The sequence below is a fragment of the Chanodichthys erythropterus genome, chromosome 20 (assembly GCF_024489055.1).
Source record: "Chanodichthys erythropterus isolate Z2021 chromosome 20, ASM2448905v1, whole genome shotgun sequence".
In the NCBI taxonomy this organism is placed as follows: Eukaryota; Metazoa; Chordata; class Actinopteri; order Cypriniformes; family Xenocyprididae; genus Chanodichthys; species Chanodichthys erythropterus.
Window position 1 is genome coordinate 21350809 of NC_090240.1, and position 17808 is coordinate 21368616.

Genomic DNA, 17808 nt, shown 5'->3' on the forward strand with positions numbered 1-17808 from the left:
TAAAACATTCCATTTCCTGTTGCCCACAGGTGGCGCTATGGCTAACTGAATATTGGCATATAGATGTCTTCAGGCCAGGACTCTTATCACACATGTGAAGTTTGGGCCAGATCAGACATTGTATGCCCGAGTTACAACAACTTCCTGTTTCATAGCGAAACTTTAAAACAAACCCTGGTGAGATTGCTCGGTTAGTGCGGTTCATTTGAACATATGTGAACCCTGCCATCCGAACCCTGCTGCGCACCAAACAAGCGGACTGAGACCGCTGAAAAGATGGGTCTCGGTCCGCTTCCAAACGAACTCTGGTGCGGTTCGCATGATATATGAACGCAACACGGACCAAAGACATGTAAAGGAACCAAAAACAAAAAGACGAGACCCTAAAAAGGACAGAATCTTCACGCATGTCAGTTTTTCTCGTCATAGTTGCGCCCATCACAGGCATCAGACGCGCGTCTCCACGCAGCAGATCATTTGTGTGTGTGACAAATGGATTCCCGCCGCTGTTTTGACTACTTTACACATTTTATAAGCTCTTCACGAGTTCCCAGCTGGCCAAAATACCATCACATGCAGGCTACACACACACAACGAGCGCATTTACCTCAGCACACAGCATTGTTTTGGATGTTCGGTAAATTCCTTCTCAAAATAGGCAATACGTCATAAAACGTGATTAAATTGCCAATCTGAACGCTAATCGACCAGGACTAAGGGTTCGTTCACTCTTGTAGTTCGGTTCGTTTGGTTCATTTGGTCCGGACCAAAGAAGAAAAAAACATTTAGTCCTGGTCAGGTTAGCGTTCATATTGGCAATTTTATCACCGAACCAAAAGATACCGAACCTTAAGGCATAGTCATACATTCACAACGTGATTGGTCGGATTTTATGACATATTGCCTTGAGACAGAACTTACCGAACATCCAAAACATGCTGTTTTCTGAGGTAAATGCGCTACTTGTGTGTGCGTAGCGGTGTGTAGCCTGCATGTGATGGTATTTTGGCCAACTGGGAACTCGTGAAGAGCTTATAAAATGTGTAAAGTAGTAAAAACAGCGGCGGGAATCCATCGGTCACACACACAAATGATCTGCTGCGTGGAGACGCGCGTCTGATGCCTGTGATGGGCAAACTCGCGACTATGACGAGAAAAACTGACATGCGTGAGGATTCTGTCCTTTTTAGGGTCTCATCTTCCTGTTTTTGGTTCGTTTACATGTCTTTGGTCCGTGTTGCGTTCATATATCATTCGAACCGCACCAGAGTTCGTTTGGAAGCGGACCAAGACCCATCTTTTCAGCGGTCTCTGTCCGCTTGTTTGGTGCGCACCAGGGTTCGGATGGCAGCGTTCATATATGTTCAAATGAACCGCACTAACCGAGCAATCTCACCAAATATGACAAGTGTGAACGCACCCTAAATGTTTTTTTTTTTTCTTCTTTTGGTCCAGGCCAAATGAACCAAACGAACCGAACTACAAGTGTGAACGCACCCTTAGATTATACTGACTAACCCTGCGTTCCATTCAGAAAGGCTCATCCCTATGCCGTAATCCCTTCAAAGGGTTTACCCTCCGAGACAATCAAAGAGGAGCAAATTGTGCAAGCTGCGCCCTTTGTTTAACGTTAGTTTATATATTTATTTATTTTAGGTTTATCGCACCATGTATATTGTGTCTATGTATTTTAAACATTTGAATGATAAAGGGAGCAGTAAAGTATTTTTGTTAAAGTACAATGTCGTTTTGACCATAATAATGTACTAAATCTAACTCGTATAAATATGACAGTAGTATAGAAAAATACTATACATACATTTATAGGTAAAATCGAACTCAGAGCCTCCGGTACTCATTCTGTGACGTCAAACAACTTCCCTGTGCAAAGGATCATGGGGGCCCGAAGTGTCCATCAGTTGTACCCTTTGAAATCCTTCATTCCAAAGGGCCCTTTGAAGTGGCCAGTTTTGAGCACTTCTGTTTGGAACGACCCTTCAATATGGCAGCCATGATTATTTTCACTCCGAAGTGCCCTTTGGAGGGCGATATATCCCGTTTGGAACTCACTGCAGATGTGATGTTTATCTGATAAAGCTCTAGGAGGAAATGGCACAAATTTTGCAAAGAAAATTCAAAATATCTGACTTCCTGTTCATTTTCAGATTGTTTCAGATTTGTAGCAAGGGGCACTTTGTTTAAATATTGTAGGTGGCGCTATCGAGCCATTTTGCCACACCTAATTCTGAAACCTATATCAGATTTTTCACCACTTCAGATGCCTGTGCAAAGTTTCATGAGCATGTTTAGGCCCTCAAAATAATAACAAAGCAATTACAATAGGGTCCATACACCATTGTTGCTCGGGCCCTAATAATACTATTAATAACATGATTACTGACCAGTCTTAAGAAAGCAGAGTGAATTAGTCCTTATCAGTCACCCTTCTGGTCTCCACTTAACATCCTATGGATCTTTGTAACTGTATGTGTCCTCAATCTGCACAAAGATGTTGCCAACACCCTGCTGTTCCTGACCATGGCTGCGACCAGTTATCTGACTTGTCAGTAAATATTCCATCATGTGTCAAGTCTCATTACTTCTTTCTCCATGCACAGACAAACACAACGTCATGGACACAATTACACAAGAATAATCCTGGAAGTTATGCAAAACCCTCGACAGTGACCAAACAGAATAACCAGAGCTTTTGAAAAGAATGTGACCTTGAGGAAGATGTTTCTAGGTGCAGTATAGGGAATAAACTTTTGTGGTCACCTGATTCCTAGTAGTGCAGTGCAAACGTCGCTCACTGTGAGCCATTACTAATAAATTAAAACAAACATCTCACGCTGTACAAAAAGTGTGAAGGGCTCGTGACAATAGCAGGGACAGATAAGATGATTTTCAAGCACCAGCTGCCACAAAAAGCAACTACTCCATGTCACATTAAGCAAAAAAGCAGTTCTGTCTCGCAGGAAATCAATGGAAACGTGAACATCAGGACTGATTTTGGCTGCACCGATTCACGTTTTTTCATGCGCATCATTCGGTAAACATATACTTTAGATGACAACCAGAGATAATTGCAGTAAACTCTTCCTCGGCAGCAGTATATGGCTCCCTCTCACGTTTTGAGTGCACTAAATGATATCTAATGCTGATAGCAACATTATCACGAGTTTACCACTAAGGCATCCTCTTCCTGTCGTCATCCTCTCGGCGGCGGGGGCCCTCCACCCTAGCATGCTCCAAATAAACAGCCCTATGGTGTTCTCATTGATACTCCCAGGATGTGGCTGTTTGATTAAGGGGAAGAAGAAGTCATTAATTATGGAAGAATGCAATTAATTACTTTTTCTTCCCCTACTGCTGTTAGATCTGTCTCCCATCCATCCACATATCCTTAATCTGACCTGCTGCGAGATCCATGCAGAGCAGGAAGAGACATATATGGGTTGGGACTCATTACTAAAACAGAATGCTAATCCGCTAACCTTTGGGAAAACCAGCCATTTGGAACTTCGACCTGCCCTTTGTTGTGGGCGACATGTCCCCGCAAGTCATAGTTCGGTCTGCATAGAACATTGGCAGTGACTGTCTCCTGTGGATCAACACAGCCAGTGATGAAGTCCAAACATCTGCATCAAAGGCATTATGAAACACACATGGTTTGCTTAGTAGAGGTACGGCATACTCACCAACATCCCTTGCAGTGAGAAATAACTGGCCTGCTGCGGGTAGAGTACTGGCTCCATTGTTTGTTGAAATGCTTTATAAGCTTCAAGCAAGCACAAACAGAATGTGGAATTTAAAAATATGGGCTCTGAACATTATTTATATTTAGAACATTATTCTCAACATATTTTTGCAAAACTCCCAGTCCCAACGGTGGTCCACTTTACAAACGAGGAGCTAAAATTAAAACATTGAAGATGAGCTGCTAACCCTTTAAACCAATGCACTTACACACTTATAAGAAAAACATCCTAGTGTGCATCCTAATCTAGCTGTCCAATGAACATTGTATTTATATGCATTGTATAATATGAATACTGTTGGCTCTTTGACGAATTGTTTTTGTTCCTCTAAGTTGATTTGAATAAAAGCATCTGTTGCATAATGTAAATGTCCTCATTGTTTAAAGACAAAGTATGAAATTAATAGTTCAGTCTTTAATGTCACAACCGTTTGTGTCAACATTCTCAAGGAATATTTATGCATTTGGAAGACGCTTTAATCCAAAGTATATTGCATTCAAGCTATACATTCATTTTCAATTCATGCATTCCTTGGGACTTGAATCAAAGACCCTTTCAAGGAAAGTCTGTTCACTCTGCGGCCATATTTGCAACACCTCCGGGCAGCTATTTTAGTCATCCAAGACCAAAACTGTGTCTGAAATCACATACTGTTGAGCACTGTAGGTAATACATTTGAATTTAAATGCACAACAGTTGAAAAAGTATGTTCTATATAGTATGAATGCATGTAGTATGAAAGAATTCGGACGTACTACATATGCCATGTTGTCAGTTATGTCCCTTCAACTCCATTCATAAATCCTCTCCTGTGGCCTCATGGGATAGTAAAGTGTCCATTATATGAGCATTTCAGAATCTCACTGGAAGTAGTAAGTCATCTGGAAGAGAAGTATTCGATTTCTGATGCAGCGGAAGTCCTATCTATTTTGAATGGGGGAATCCTGAAATCTCATGAACTTGGCTCTCACAAACGTGAGCTTGGTGAACTCACTATTAAATACCATATTTCAAATCAGCAACAAAATCTGACATGAACTGTCCTATAAATGTTGTTTTCTATGCTCAAACAGCATTTAAAAAAAGGTTATTTTTCAGGCTAGACAAGCAAATGCGCATGTGCAGTCCTAAGCAGGAGTCTCATGATTCTGTGGGAACCGGAGCTTAAAGGGTTAGTTCACCCAAAAATGAATCGCTGATTCATAATGTTCCGAAGCTTCATGAATTAGTGTTTTGAAATCGGCCATCACTATATAAGTCATTATTTTGTTTTTCTTGGCGCACCAAAAATATTCTCGCCGCTTTATAATATTAATATTGAACCACTGTACTCACATGAACTGATTTAAATATGTTTTTAGTACCTTAATGGATCTTGAGGGAGGAAATGTCATTGCTCCCTATGCAGGCCTCACAGAGCCAATCGATTTCAACAAAAATATCTTAAAGGATTAGTTCACTTTCAAATGAAAATTTCCTGATAATTTACTCACCCCCATGTCATACAAGATGTTTGTGTTTTTTATTTCTTCAGTCGAAAAGAAATTAAGATTTCTGATGAAATATTCCAGGATTTTTCTCCATATAGTGGACTTTAATGGAGCCCAAACGGTTGAAGGTCAAAATCACAGTTTACAGCAATCCCAAACGAGAAATAAGGGTCTTATCTAGAGAACCATCTAAAAAAATCAAAAGTTTAAATGTTTTAACCATAAATGCTCATCTTGAACTAGCTCTCTTCTTCTTCTCTATTAAAATTCCAGCAGTGTAGACACTGCTAAGTGTATTACTGCCCTCCACAGGTCAAAGTTTGAACTAAATTGTCATATACAATATGCAAGTGCAAGTATGTAACAATTAGTTCAAACTTTGACCTGTGGAGGGCAGAAATACACTTAGCAGTGTCTACACTGCTGGAATTCAAATAGAGAAGAAGAAGAGAGCTAGTTCAAGATATAATTTTTTTTTTTTTTTAAGAAAATGGCCGATGGTTTATCAAGATAAGACTCTTATTCCTCATCTGGTATCATTTAAAGCCCTTTGAAGCTGTACTGAAACTGTAATTTTGACCTTCAATCGTTTGGGCTCCACTGACGTCCACTATATGGAGAAAAATTCTGGAATGTTTTTCTCAAAAACCTTCATTTGTTTTTGTCTGAAGAAAGAAAGACATGGACATCTTGGATGACATGGGGGTGAGTAAATTATCAGGAAATTTTAGTTTGAAAGTGAACTAATCCTTTAATTTGTGTTCCGAAGATTAACGAAGGTCTTAAGGTTGTGGAACGGCATGAGGGTGAGTAATTAATGACAAAATTTTCATTTTTGGGTGATCTAACCCTTTAACGGCTCTGCTTCTAACAGCAGCTGGAGTGACGCAATGACTTTATCAATCAGCGATTGGCTCTTTTATTTAAAAGGCGGGACGTATTCCGCCATATTGCGTGTTGCAGTTTCTCCCATTCATAACTAATAGGAGTGAACTGGCTTTCTGTATCTATAGTCTTTGCTTGAACCCATTTCTAACACCATGCACTGTTTGAGTTACAGCTGACATTCATTCACTAAAAACATGTCCTACTTGTGATAATCATCCTAACCAGAGGAAAATATAGGTAGAATATTCTATTTGGACACACACACACACACACACACACACACACACACACACACACACACACACACACACACACACACACACACACACACACACACACACACACACACACACACACACACACACACACACACACACTTAATTCATGAATAACTCTGAATTTCAATTAATTCTAATTCTGCTTTGTAATATTCAATGTTTGAATTTCAATTCAAATTGGAATTTAAAAGGCATTGTCAATTTGGTTTAAATGGTGCACATTCTCCACACTCAACAAGGTCAACATGCCAAAGTTTCCATTTAGATAACATCAGAGATGACGATGACAAAAATAATCAAGTCGACAACAATGATGAAAATTATTATAATGACAGTGACGAATGTGCCGGAGTCTCACAGGTTTTATTATGTTGATGTGAAAGTGGGTTAGTGCTGCCTGGGCTGTTGATAACATTGGATTCTGTTGATGAACTGATCAAATCTGTTCTCCAAAAGGAACTTCAAAGTACAGCTGCCCTTTGCATAAGTGTGGGCAGCAACTAATGGATGTTCCCACTAATCAACCCTGCATGTCGCCAGGCCAGTCAGATGCCCCCTCAAGATGTCCATAGAGTCCGTGAGACACCGTTCTCATCATCCACCGCTCCATCTGTGTAATTGCTTCCTTGAGAGATTACATTCCCGCCAGTGACAGCACCAATTAGGCAGTCAGGAGGAAAATACGACAATAAGGCCCTACTTAGCAGAGAAAAGTAGCATTCGGATAGATATCAGCATAATCTTAATGAGTCAACAAACATGACATTTAGATGTGCTCTCACGCAAATGCTTGAGTTTGGCCCGCATATGCGGGAGACCCGGTTTCCTTCAAGGATGGTACTCGGTAACCTTGAAGGGTAGGAAAAATTTGGCAAAGTTACAGATATGAGTTGCAAGATTTCAAATCTGAGTAATTGATGATAAGAGTTTGACAAAAGGGTTTATGGTTTGTCCTTTTAAGGAATGTCTCACGCCTCTGATGTCAGGATCCCAATTGCATGGTCACTGCTGATGCAGACTACAAACCCTTAAACCACACCTACACTGCGACATCTGATTGGACTTACGCACATGTTGCTATCATTTAACAATCAGACAGGAGAGAATCCCTGTCTCTGTGTCTCTTGTCTGATAGTCCATCACAAAAGGATTTAAGTCCTTGATCAGAAACTGTAACTCAGCTTCTACAGACCATTATCCTCAGCTCAGGTAAGTACAATATATGTTCTTTAAAATGTTACCTATTTCAAATTACAATTTTACATTATGGTATTAGTTTTTATTATTATTTCTTAAAAAATCTATTTAACAAAGGTTTCCCCTCCTGATGGTCTAGTGTTAAGTTATACGGAATGCTAGTGATTAAACAAAGCAATCAAGAATGGCTGCAATTAGGATTGGAGAAGGGAAACTTTGTGTTTTAATTTGATATAAATGTTATTGAGTTTTGCAAAGAAAATGACGCTGTGAAATGTAGCATCTTGTCATATTTTCTCCTCAGACTGATCTGTAAAGATGTACCGTGGACTAGTGTTACTGTTCTTGGTTTTGGTGCTGGAAACCCGATGGAGTGAATCGAGCTGTCAGCAGTCTCAACAGTCTCAAAGATCAGATTCAAACGTAAGTGGCAGATAATGATCAACTAATAGCTATAAATATATAGGTTTACCCGAGTTTTAGGATAAAAATGTAATTTCATGCACAGGAGAGTCCAAGTTTTCGGCTGTCGGCTCATAACCTGCTGAAGAGGTATAATGACATAGATTATGACAGTTTCGTTGGATTAATGGGGCGTAGAAACGCCGGTGAGTGAACAGATTTTTTTTTTTTTTTTTTTACAGTTTCTCTTTTTTTTAAACCTTTGAGACATGGTTCAAATGTTTGTACGAATGTTTTGTTTTTTTTTTTTTTTCAGACACAGATGATATACCACCCCAACGTAAAAGTAAGACATTTTGGTGTTGTGCTTTCAGAATATAGCAGCTATTTAAAAAGAATCTAAGAAAACTGAATATATGTTATCTTTCAGGGGAAATGCACGATATCTTTGTTGGACTCATGGGTCGACGAAGCGCTGACCCTGGTAACAGACTTTCTCTTTCTCTTCTGACGTTTGATAAAAACAGCTTTAGACATAGGGGTAGTGTTGGGGTTCCCACCACTTTTGTCAGGTCCGATATTGTCTCCATCACTTTTTTAAACATCTCGCGGCTCGGATGTAGGCTACCTAATACAAATGAAATATCTCTAGTTGACTAGCAGAGTATTAATTTAGTTCGTTTGTTAAATAAGAGGCGTTCTGGCGCTGGAATGTGTTGTTTTTTAAATCATGCTCATGCACAGTGTTCTCTTGTGGCTCGCGCACTCTTTACATTGACGCGCGCTTCAGTCTTACTTTTTGCCACTGTATCCCTGATATACAATCAATGAAGAACATCTTTGGTTTTAATGAGGAAAAAATAAATAACGAAGGAGGATTAGAACCCAGAACTTCTGACTCTCATAACAAATGTTTTACTACCAGACTATTAGGGCACTTGAAAATTATTCCAGATCTATTTATTTATTCACTGACGTGAAGAATCTCAGGATTATCATCAATATATAATATTATAATAGCCTAAGTATAAAACTATCACGTTAAACATTACTTCTATTACCAATATGACTCACTTACTGAACTTTGTATGTATTACTTTAAGCGAAGTCCTCGAAATGAAGCAAATTGTGTGTATTTAGGGCTCGTGCAACTCAAATCAGTATCTGATTGGTTGGTCATATGACACATTGACTACGTTTAAATTACAAATTTGCAAACATTGTGTCTTTAGATATATGACAAAGTAGCCAAATATTGTCGTTTTAACGCATCAGTCTATCAAGCCTCTCAGACTTACTGTATTTGTGTTGACAGAAACTGGGCGTCCATGGAGGAAAGATTATCCAGAAACAAGCAGAGGCATTTTCTTCAACAAATGCAAACTGAGGTGAGTAATTCAGCGAGGCTGTTCTGCCACCTGCAGGCTTTCTTAAGATATTACAACATCTTCCTTAGAACACAGCATTTGTTCTCATTGCATGACTACAGTATGCTTTTTCATGTAAATATATATCTTCTCTGCTATAAATTGTTTATGTTTTCCCTCAATTTGTTGCAGATTTCGTCGTGGGTTATAGGCAAATGAATTATTTCATATCCGGTAAATCGTCTGTACCACCCTGTCATGACAGCTTCTTTTCAAGACATTTCTTTGGAGCAAAATAATTTATTTTACAAAAGTAATAGAGCAAAAGAAAATATTTATATAAAATGAATCAAATAAACATGATTTCCTATGGTGTGATTTGTTTCATTGTACTGCAAATTATACATTAACCTACATTATATATGATCAAATTTAAATCTCCACTTACATCCCCTGCATTTCGATATATGTATAAAAAAATGTATAAAACATGATTTTTGTAAATAAAAATACTATCTATGATCTCACAATGTTTTATTACTTAAACGTTCAGTAATGCATAAAATGCAGTGACTTTGACCAAGCAAAAAAAAAATAAATTACAAAACAAGAATTTGCTACATTTGCCAAAACACAGGCTTTCTCATTGCCAACTGCATACCGCTGCATATATAATTATGTATACCAAACCTATATGTATTATAACCTGTTGTCAGCTTAATCATACTAAAGAAACATGATTGTGTCCCTCTAGCAGCAAGCATAATACACAACAAAAAGGACATCTGAACTTTCCAAGTTAAAGAAACCCCAAAGAATCATTGGTTATTATATGAAATGTAGCTTTTCATTTCCATTTTTGTCTCATTGTTGAAATACAAAACTATTGAAGCGCTTTATGTTCCTGGTCTATGATGAAAAATGGGTTGTGAATTGGACACTTTTACTGCACTTAGACCATATGGCAGCAAAACAATTTAATAATCAAATAGCAGGGCCTTATCACCAAATCCATAGTAAGTAGCAAAGACTTTTCTAAAGTGACTTGCAGTTCTCTTAATACTGGGTACAACTGGTCAAGTTACTTGATCAAAGGTAATAATGGCAAAATTTGTTGAGGTTTGAACCTACAGCTTTTGGTTATTAGCCCAGAGATCTGTAACCGTTACACCACACCATTCCATCAGCACAGGACACTAGATGATCTGAAATGCTCATCACATTCACATTAGTCATTTTGGATTTACATAATGCAATATTTTTTGCAATATTATCACATACACAATCATCCTGTGCTTCTGTCTGTTATACTTATCCCCTGGGCAGCATTTGTGACTTTGTGACTTGTTTCAGTACTCTTCATGTTCTCCGCCCTGGGATTTATGGTGTATGTTGAAACTGACTTTTCTTTAAAACGCTCCTCTAATCTCTGAGCTTCTGTGGTGGGTTTCACAGTGTGGGCAGCCAAAGACAGTACAGCAGGCACTGGAGGCTGGTAGCGGTGTTGGTAGCCATAGGGCCTCAGACGGTAAGTGTAGTACTCAAGCGTGTACATCAGCACAGGGTCTACATAGTGGAAAGACACTGCCAGGTCAGAGCAGCACTGTGGGCCCTGTAGGGGAAAAACAGACATAAGAGGTACATTTCAACATGATCATAGACAGGTTGCATTAAAGGAATATTACGGGTTCCTTAAAATTTAAGCTCAATCGACAGCATTAGTCATAATATTGTTCAACACAAATAATTATTTCAACTAGTCCCTCCTTTTCTTTTCTGGATTACAGTGTTGCACTTTCAATAGAAGTGAATGGGGCCATTCTGTAAACATACAATACAGCCATAACATAATACACTACTTAAAAAAATTAAGGAACACTTTTTAATCAGAGAATAGCATCAAGTCAGTTAAACTCCTAGGATATTGATCTGGGCTGCGTTTCCCAAAAGCATCGTAAGCTTAAGTTGATCGTAGCTCCATTGGTTTCAATGGAGCTACGATCAACTTAAGCTTACGATGCTTTTGGGAAACGCTACCCTGGTCAGTTAAGTAGCAGAGGGGGTTGTTAATCAGTTTCAGCTGTTTTGGTGTTGATGAAATGAACAACAGGTGCACTAGATGGGCAACAATGAGACGACCCCCAAAACAGGAATGGTTTTACAGGTGGAGGCCACTGACATTTTTTTTCCTACTCATCTTTTCTGACTGCTTTTTTGCATTTGGTTAGGGTCAGTGTCACTACTGGTAGCATGAGGTGATACCTGGACCCTACAGAGGTTGCATAGGCAGTCCAACTTCTCCAGGATGGCACATCAATACGTGCCATTGCCAGAAGGTTTGCTGTGTCTCCCAGCACAGTCTCAAGAGCATGGAGGAGATTCCAGGAGACAGGCACACATCACCCAGTCCATATCAGTATAGATATCCAGCATGTTATTTTTCCCCATTGAAATCTGATGTGTTTTCAAAGTGTTCCTTTCATTTTTTTGAGCGGTGTATGTTTTAATATCAAATCACTTGCTGTCCAGTTAAAGTATACAAATTAGTTGCTAAAACCTTAACACGAAAAGGCATTTGTATCCTTTTTTGTTGCCATTTTGATTACCATTACAAGACAAAATTGTGTTAATTTCTTGGGTTTTGTATTGTTAGTCATTAGCTGTTTATAGTCACGAATCACATAATCATGAACATGAAAGAAAAACTATCGACAAATGCAGTCCCCATCAAACCTATCCATTGTTGGTTTCACTTGCAATCACCTGAAGGACTTGCTAGTTCAGTGTGGCATTTGAAAAAATGAGAAAGCTAAAATTATGAGAGAATTTCATTTTCAAAGTATATTTCTCAAACAATGTTGTTGATTTTTATTAATTCCTAAAATACTACTGTACATCTTGAATGGAAAATTACTTTTGACACTTTAATTGTTTTCTTCTCTCAGGCACAGATTGTACTCAAGTTCTTAAAGCTTTTCATAAAAATAAGTTTAACTTAGTAATAATAATTATCTCGCTGTGTGTAGGAGACGGAAGCTGTGGAATGTAGAGAAATGTCACAAAGGGCGCAAAAATATCTTGGAAGAAATGACAATGATTTTAAAATGCATATTTTATCTTACACTACCATTCAAACGTTTGGGGACACAGACAGTATGTTTTTTAATACTTTATAATTAATACTTTAATTCAGTAAGGATGCATTCAAAGTGACAGCAAAGACATTCATGATGCTACAAAAGACTTAATAAATGCTGTTCTTTAAAACATTCTATTCATTAAAAAATCCTGCAAAAAATGTATCACGGTTTCCACAAAAGTTTTAAGCGGCAAACTTTTTTCAACTTTGATAATGAGAACAAATGTTTCTTGAGTACCAAATCATCATATTAAAATGGTTTCTGAAGGATCATGTGACACGGAAGACAGGAGCAATGGCTGCTGAAAATTCAGCTTTGCCATTACAGAAATAAATGACATTTTAAAATATATTAAATAGAAAACTGTTATTTTGCATTGCAATCAAATTTCAGAATATTACTGTTTTAACTCTATTTTAAATCAAATAAATGTCACTTGGTAAGCAGACTTACTTAAAAAATAATTTAAAAAATCTTATCGACCCCAAATGTTTTAAAGCTAGTCTAAGTGTGTAAAAAAAAAAAAAAATGAAAGTGTGTGACTTACTTCTACAATTGGGTAGAAGCAGTAATTCCAGTACCAGAAGGTCTTGGAGAACTTTCCAGTAAGATGGTGTTCAGGAATGAAAGGATGGAAGGTTTCCCGGTGCAGTGTGTCCCTGGAGTCTCCTGCTACCACTCCCATTTTCTCCAGACACTGACCCATCGCTAGATCTTCCACTGGGGTGGTATGAGTGCACACTTTAGTGTTAAAACCCTCCACAAACCTTCTCAGGGCCTCTTTGCTGAGTACATAACCTGCACCACCGCTCATGTAGCCTTGCTTGGCGTACGGCTTGAACCTCTTGCCAAAGTATATGGGCTGCTCTGCTGTGTAATTTGACAAGATCCAGCGCAAATTGTCCACGACGACGAACGTGTCATCGTCTGCTTTGAGGAACCAGTCTGCCTCATCGCCATGGTTCTTCAGAGCATAGTGAAAGGCACGAATAGTCTTCCAGTACAGCTGGTCACGGCCTTCTCCTGTGCCGAGGCCTACTGTTGGAAAGCTGCGGTCTTCTTCAGAGCTCATGAATAGGACTACGTTACAGTGACGACTCCATGTGGCCTTCACATGCCGAGCCTTTGACTGTAGATTACTAGGCCCTGTCATCACCCAGCACAGGATACGCACTTTCTTAAACAGCTCGTCTGCAATGTGACCGTCCTCTCCTGTGTATTTAAAGCAAATTCTATAGTTATGTTGCAATTGAATACAATCAAATCACATTTTGTTCATTAGAGACTTCTTAAACTAAACTGTTTTACACATACAAAAAAGAATAGTGCTTTTGAAAAATGTTATGATAAATATTATTTACACTATCTAATCAGTAGCCTAATTAAAGTTATTTTATTTTACATGGAGGCAGACATAATGAGATCAAATTAGGTTCAATGATATATAAGAATGTCCAGGATGAATAAAAGTAAAAATATGATAAAAATCAAGCTTAAAGGGGACCTATAATGCCCCTTTTACAAATATAAGTCTCTGGTGTCTGCAGAATGTGTTTGTGAAGTTTCAGCTCAAAATACCCCACAGATCATTTATTATAGCTTGTTAAATTTGCCTCTTTTTGGGTGTGAGCAAAAACATGCTGTTTTTGTGTGTGTCTCTTTAAAGGTGCCCTAAAACTTTTTTTAAAAAGATGTAATATAAGTCTAAGGTGTCCCCTGAATGTGTCTGTGAAGTTTCAGCTCAAAATACCCCATAGATTTATTTAAATTCATTTTTTTAACTGCCTATTTTGGGGCATCATTATAAATGAGCCGATTCAGGGCTACTGGCCCTTTAATTCTCCTGCTCCACGCCCACGGAGCTCGCGCTTGCCTTGAACAGTGCATAAAGTTTACACAGCTAATATAACCCTCAAATGGATCTTTACAAAGTGTTCGTCATGTATGCGGCATGCATGCGTCAGATTATGTGGGTATTGTATACTGTTATATTGTTTACATTTGATTCTGAATGAGTTTGAGGTTGTGCTCCATGGCTAACGGCTAATGCTACACTGTTGGAGAGGTTTATAAAGAATGAAGTTGTGTTTATGAATTATACAGACTGCAAGTGTTTAAAAATGAATATAGCGACGGCTCTTGTCTCCGTGAATACAGTAAGAAATGATGGTAACTTTAATCACATTTAACAGTACATTAGCAACATGCTAACGAAACATTTAGAAAGACAATTTACAAATATGACTAAAAATATCATGATATCATGGATCATGTCAGTTATTATTGCTCCATCTGACATTTTTCGCTATTGTTCTTGCTTGCTTACCTAGTCTGATGATTCAGCTGTGCACAGATCCAGACGTTACTGGCTGCCCTTGTCTAATGCCTTGAACATGGGCTGGCATATGCAAATATTGGGGGCGTACACCCCGACTGTTATGTAACAGTTGGTGTTATGTTGAGATTTGCCTGTTCTTCAGAGGTCTTTTAAACAAATGAGATTTATAAAAGAAGGAGGAAACAATGGAGTTTGAGACTCACTGTATGTCATTTCCATGTACTGAACTCTTGTTATTTGACTATGCCAAGATAAATTCAATTTTTAATTCGAGGGCACCTTTAAATGCAAATGAGCTGCTGCTTCCAGGCCACTTTCCGGAAGAGGGCGGAGCTTTAACAGCTTTACTTGCTCAACAACAACAAAGCTGGAGAATCTCACGCAGCCAAAGTGACGATTCTCAGTGACGGTTCTTTCACACAGGACGCAACGACACCACTGCGCTATGAAACCCATTTATTTCAATGTCTTGCGCCATGCGAGAGCGGTTTGTTGCTGCGTTGACCCAAGCGCAGCGGAGCGCACCATTGCCGAGCTTGCGCGGACGCCGCAGTCAAAGTTCAAAATAGTTTAACTTTTGCCGCTGCGCTCTATGACGATTACTTTTAGAATGCATCTAGACGTTTCAACTCATCGACTAGTATGTGCCGTCATGTTAATCATTTGTGCAAATCCAGAGTTGAATTGACCCTTGTTTGTGAAGCAGTCCGGCTTAAAATGACGGCATGCTCATCCTCTTCTCTAAAGTGAACATGAGGCGAGATTGTGTCGGGTCGGTGCAGCTCAACTTGCAAGTGCTGTTTTCTGGTGTAGACGTACCAGGGTTAGTGCACGCCTCAAACACACCACTACAAGCCAATTAACCATTGTAAGGACTTAGAAAACTATTTATGAAGGTAAAAAAGTTACTTAGTTCTGCTTTACATTGCAGTATTTCATATCATGTTACACTCATTCATAAATGATGCACTAGAGGGCTCTGCATTACCTGACTGGTGAGGATGCTTGAGGTTGATCAGGGCAGATCCTTCAACTCTCCAGGTAAGGTTGGGGGTGTTTTGCTCTGAAGCCAATGACGCAAGGTTGCTTTTGCCATCATGCTGCCAGCTGAAGCTCTCCTCAAACCATACCTGTCTCAAGAAGACGTACAAGGTACAGCTGCCCACCAGGAAGCCCAGGGAGAAAGCACACTTTGAATTTCCTGCTTTCATGGTGACCACTCAGGGATCCTGGCCACATCAGTCACTGCGAGGCTAGAAAAATATTGGTTACATTAATTTGATTGTATTAATTTTTCAGATTGTTTTAACCATCTGGATACAAAGATCCCGATATACTAAGTTGCATTATGAAATGACGAAAATTCGAATTTAAAATTATTTTACTTAGTTTATAATTACAATTTTTATTACACTTCTGAATTTTCCATCTGAAAAACACCATGAGATTTCTGAATATTAGGGTTAAATACTGTCTGAATTGTAACATTATTTAATTAAATACACAAAGCATATGCCATATACTTTATGAGTTCTTATCAAGATCATTTCTAGCATGCTGATATCTAATAAGCCCATTTTCTATTTAGGATTCAGCTGCTGCCAGGTTAAATCTGAGGAATAGATTATAAGCTGGTTACCTTGCGTGACTGATAAATCTTGGATCTTACCCTCATTTCCAAGAATTAGGCACCTTCTGCTGTTGCCAGGCTTTAGTAGCTAATATTGCTAGTGTTTAAAAAGTTTAGTTAAGGCTATATAAAATGGTTTCATAATTCATCCATCATACAAAGGGTTTACTGCAGTCAACCCTTTGTATGATAGATGAAATAGCCTACTTTATAAAACCATTTTTATATAGCCTAAACTAAACCTATATTAAAACAGCTATCCTAATATTGTAATTTAATAAAAGTGTTTAAATCTAATGTTTAACCTACCTAAGGAAATCCTGCAAAGACCCTACAAATCCAAGTCTAAGCTGGTTTTATCTAAATTGGCTTAATAGACAGAATGCTGCACGGAATTTTAATACGTTTTTTAATATATCTTGTGCACGGATAAAAGAAATAACATTCTGTAATACTGTGTTATATAGTCTTTGTATAAGACAACCAAATACACAAAGCATGCACTTGTGTTGACATGAGAGGTGCAACAGAGATCTAGGACAAAGGCCCTTACCTTGCATTCTTTAACTCCCCTTTGCAAGCCTCTCACCGTCCCAAACAATGTTGTGAGCTCCGGTCAGTTTCATGCCTTTAGTCTTTCTTCCCCTCAGTATCCGCGAGCTTACATGAGAGGAGCGCGTCAGGTTGCTTTTGAGTGCGTGATGTGACGTCTACACATAAACAGACGTTGAGAGTTTAATTCTTTAGTTAAAAGGCAGGGTGTGTGCCAGTCACCTGACTGACTTTGACTCGTATTAGCATAGGGTTTGCCTTTAACCGTATGGTTATCAGGCCTCTTTGTGCGCTATTACCGGACAACAGATCCTCTGTCATGAGCGAGTACCGTGTCAGCATCACACACGGATTGCCGTATCGAGGCGTTTGATTGGAGGAAAGGCCGGTTTGTTGTCATGGGTGTCCCCGCCCACTAGGGGCGTTCGCTCATTTCAGGAACGACAAATTTGATGATAACATTTCATTGCAAAATTAAATAATTTACTTTTACATTATAAAAAATAAAATTAAAATATATTATAATATGTTTTATAAAACATTCTTTAATTGACAGAGTAAATTTGCAGCTTTGTATTTATTTCTTTATATATATATATATATATATATATATATATATATATATATATATATATATATATATATATATATATATATATATATATTTTTTTTTTTTTTAAACTAGTTATACTAATAGAATAAATTAATTAAATAATAACCTTATCTTAATTTCTATTGGTATTCACTAGCATGTTCTATTTACTT

The 17808-nt window shown here is 38.3% G+C and overlaps 2 protein-coding genes across 2 annotated transcripts; one reads left to right on the forward strand and one right to left on the reverse strand.

The window, feature by feature from the left end:
• Positions 1-7517: 7517 nt before the first annotated feature.
• tac3a (tachykinin precursor 3a) lies at positions 7518-9705 on the forward strand. Its single transcript, XM_067371418.1, has 7 exons — positions 7518-7626; positions 7919-8037; positions 8123-8222; positions 8333-8362; positions 8447-8500; positions 9332-9404; positions 9576-9705. The coding sequence occupies exons 2-7, from the start codon at positions 7933-7935 to the stop codon at positions 9592-9594; spliced, it is 381 nt and encodes a 126-aa protein (XP_067227519.1). The 5' UTR covers positions 7518-7626; positions 7919-7932; the 3' UTR covers positions 9595-9705.
• A 951-nt stretch (positions 9706-10656) lies between these two features.
• Positions 10657-17405, reverse strand: c1galt1la (core 1 synthase, glycoprotein-N-acetylgalactosamine 3-beta-galactosyltransferase 1, like a). Its single transcript, XM_067371417.1, has 4 exons — positions 17045-17405; positions 15850-16114; positions 13071-13735; positions 10657-10995 (listed from the first exon to the last, which is right to left on the reverse strand). Exons 2-4 carry the CDS (start codon positions 16070-16072, stop codon positions 10669-10671), a joined length of 1215 nt encoding a protein of 404 aa, XP_067227518.1. The 5' UTR covers positions 16073-16114; positions 17045-17405; the 3' UTR covers positions 10657-10668.
• Positions 17406-17808: the final 403 nt, after the last annotated feature.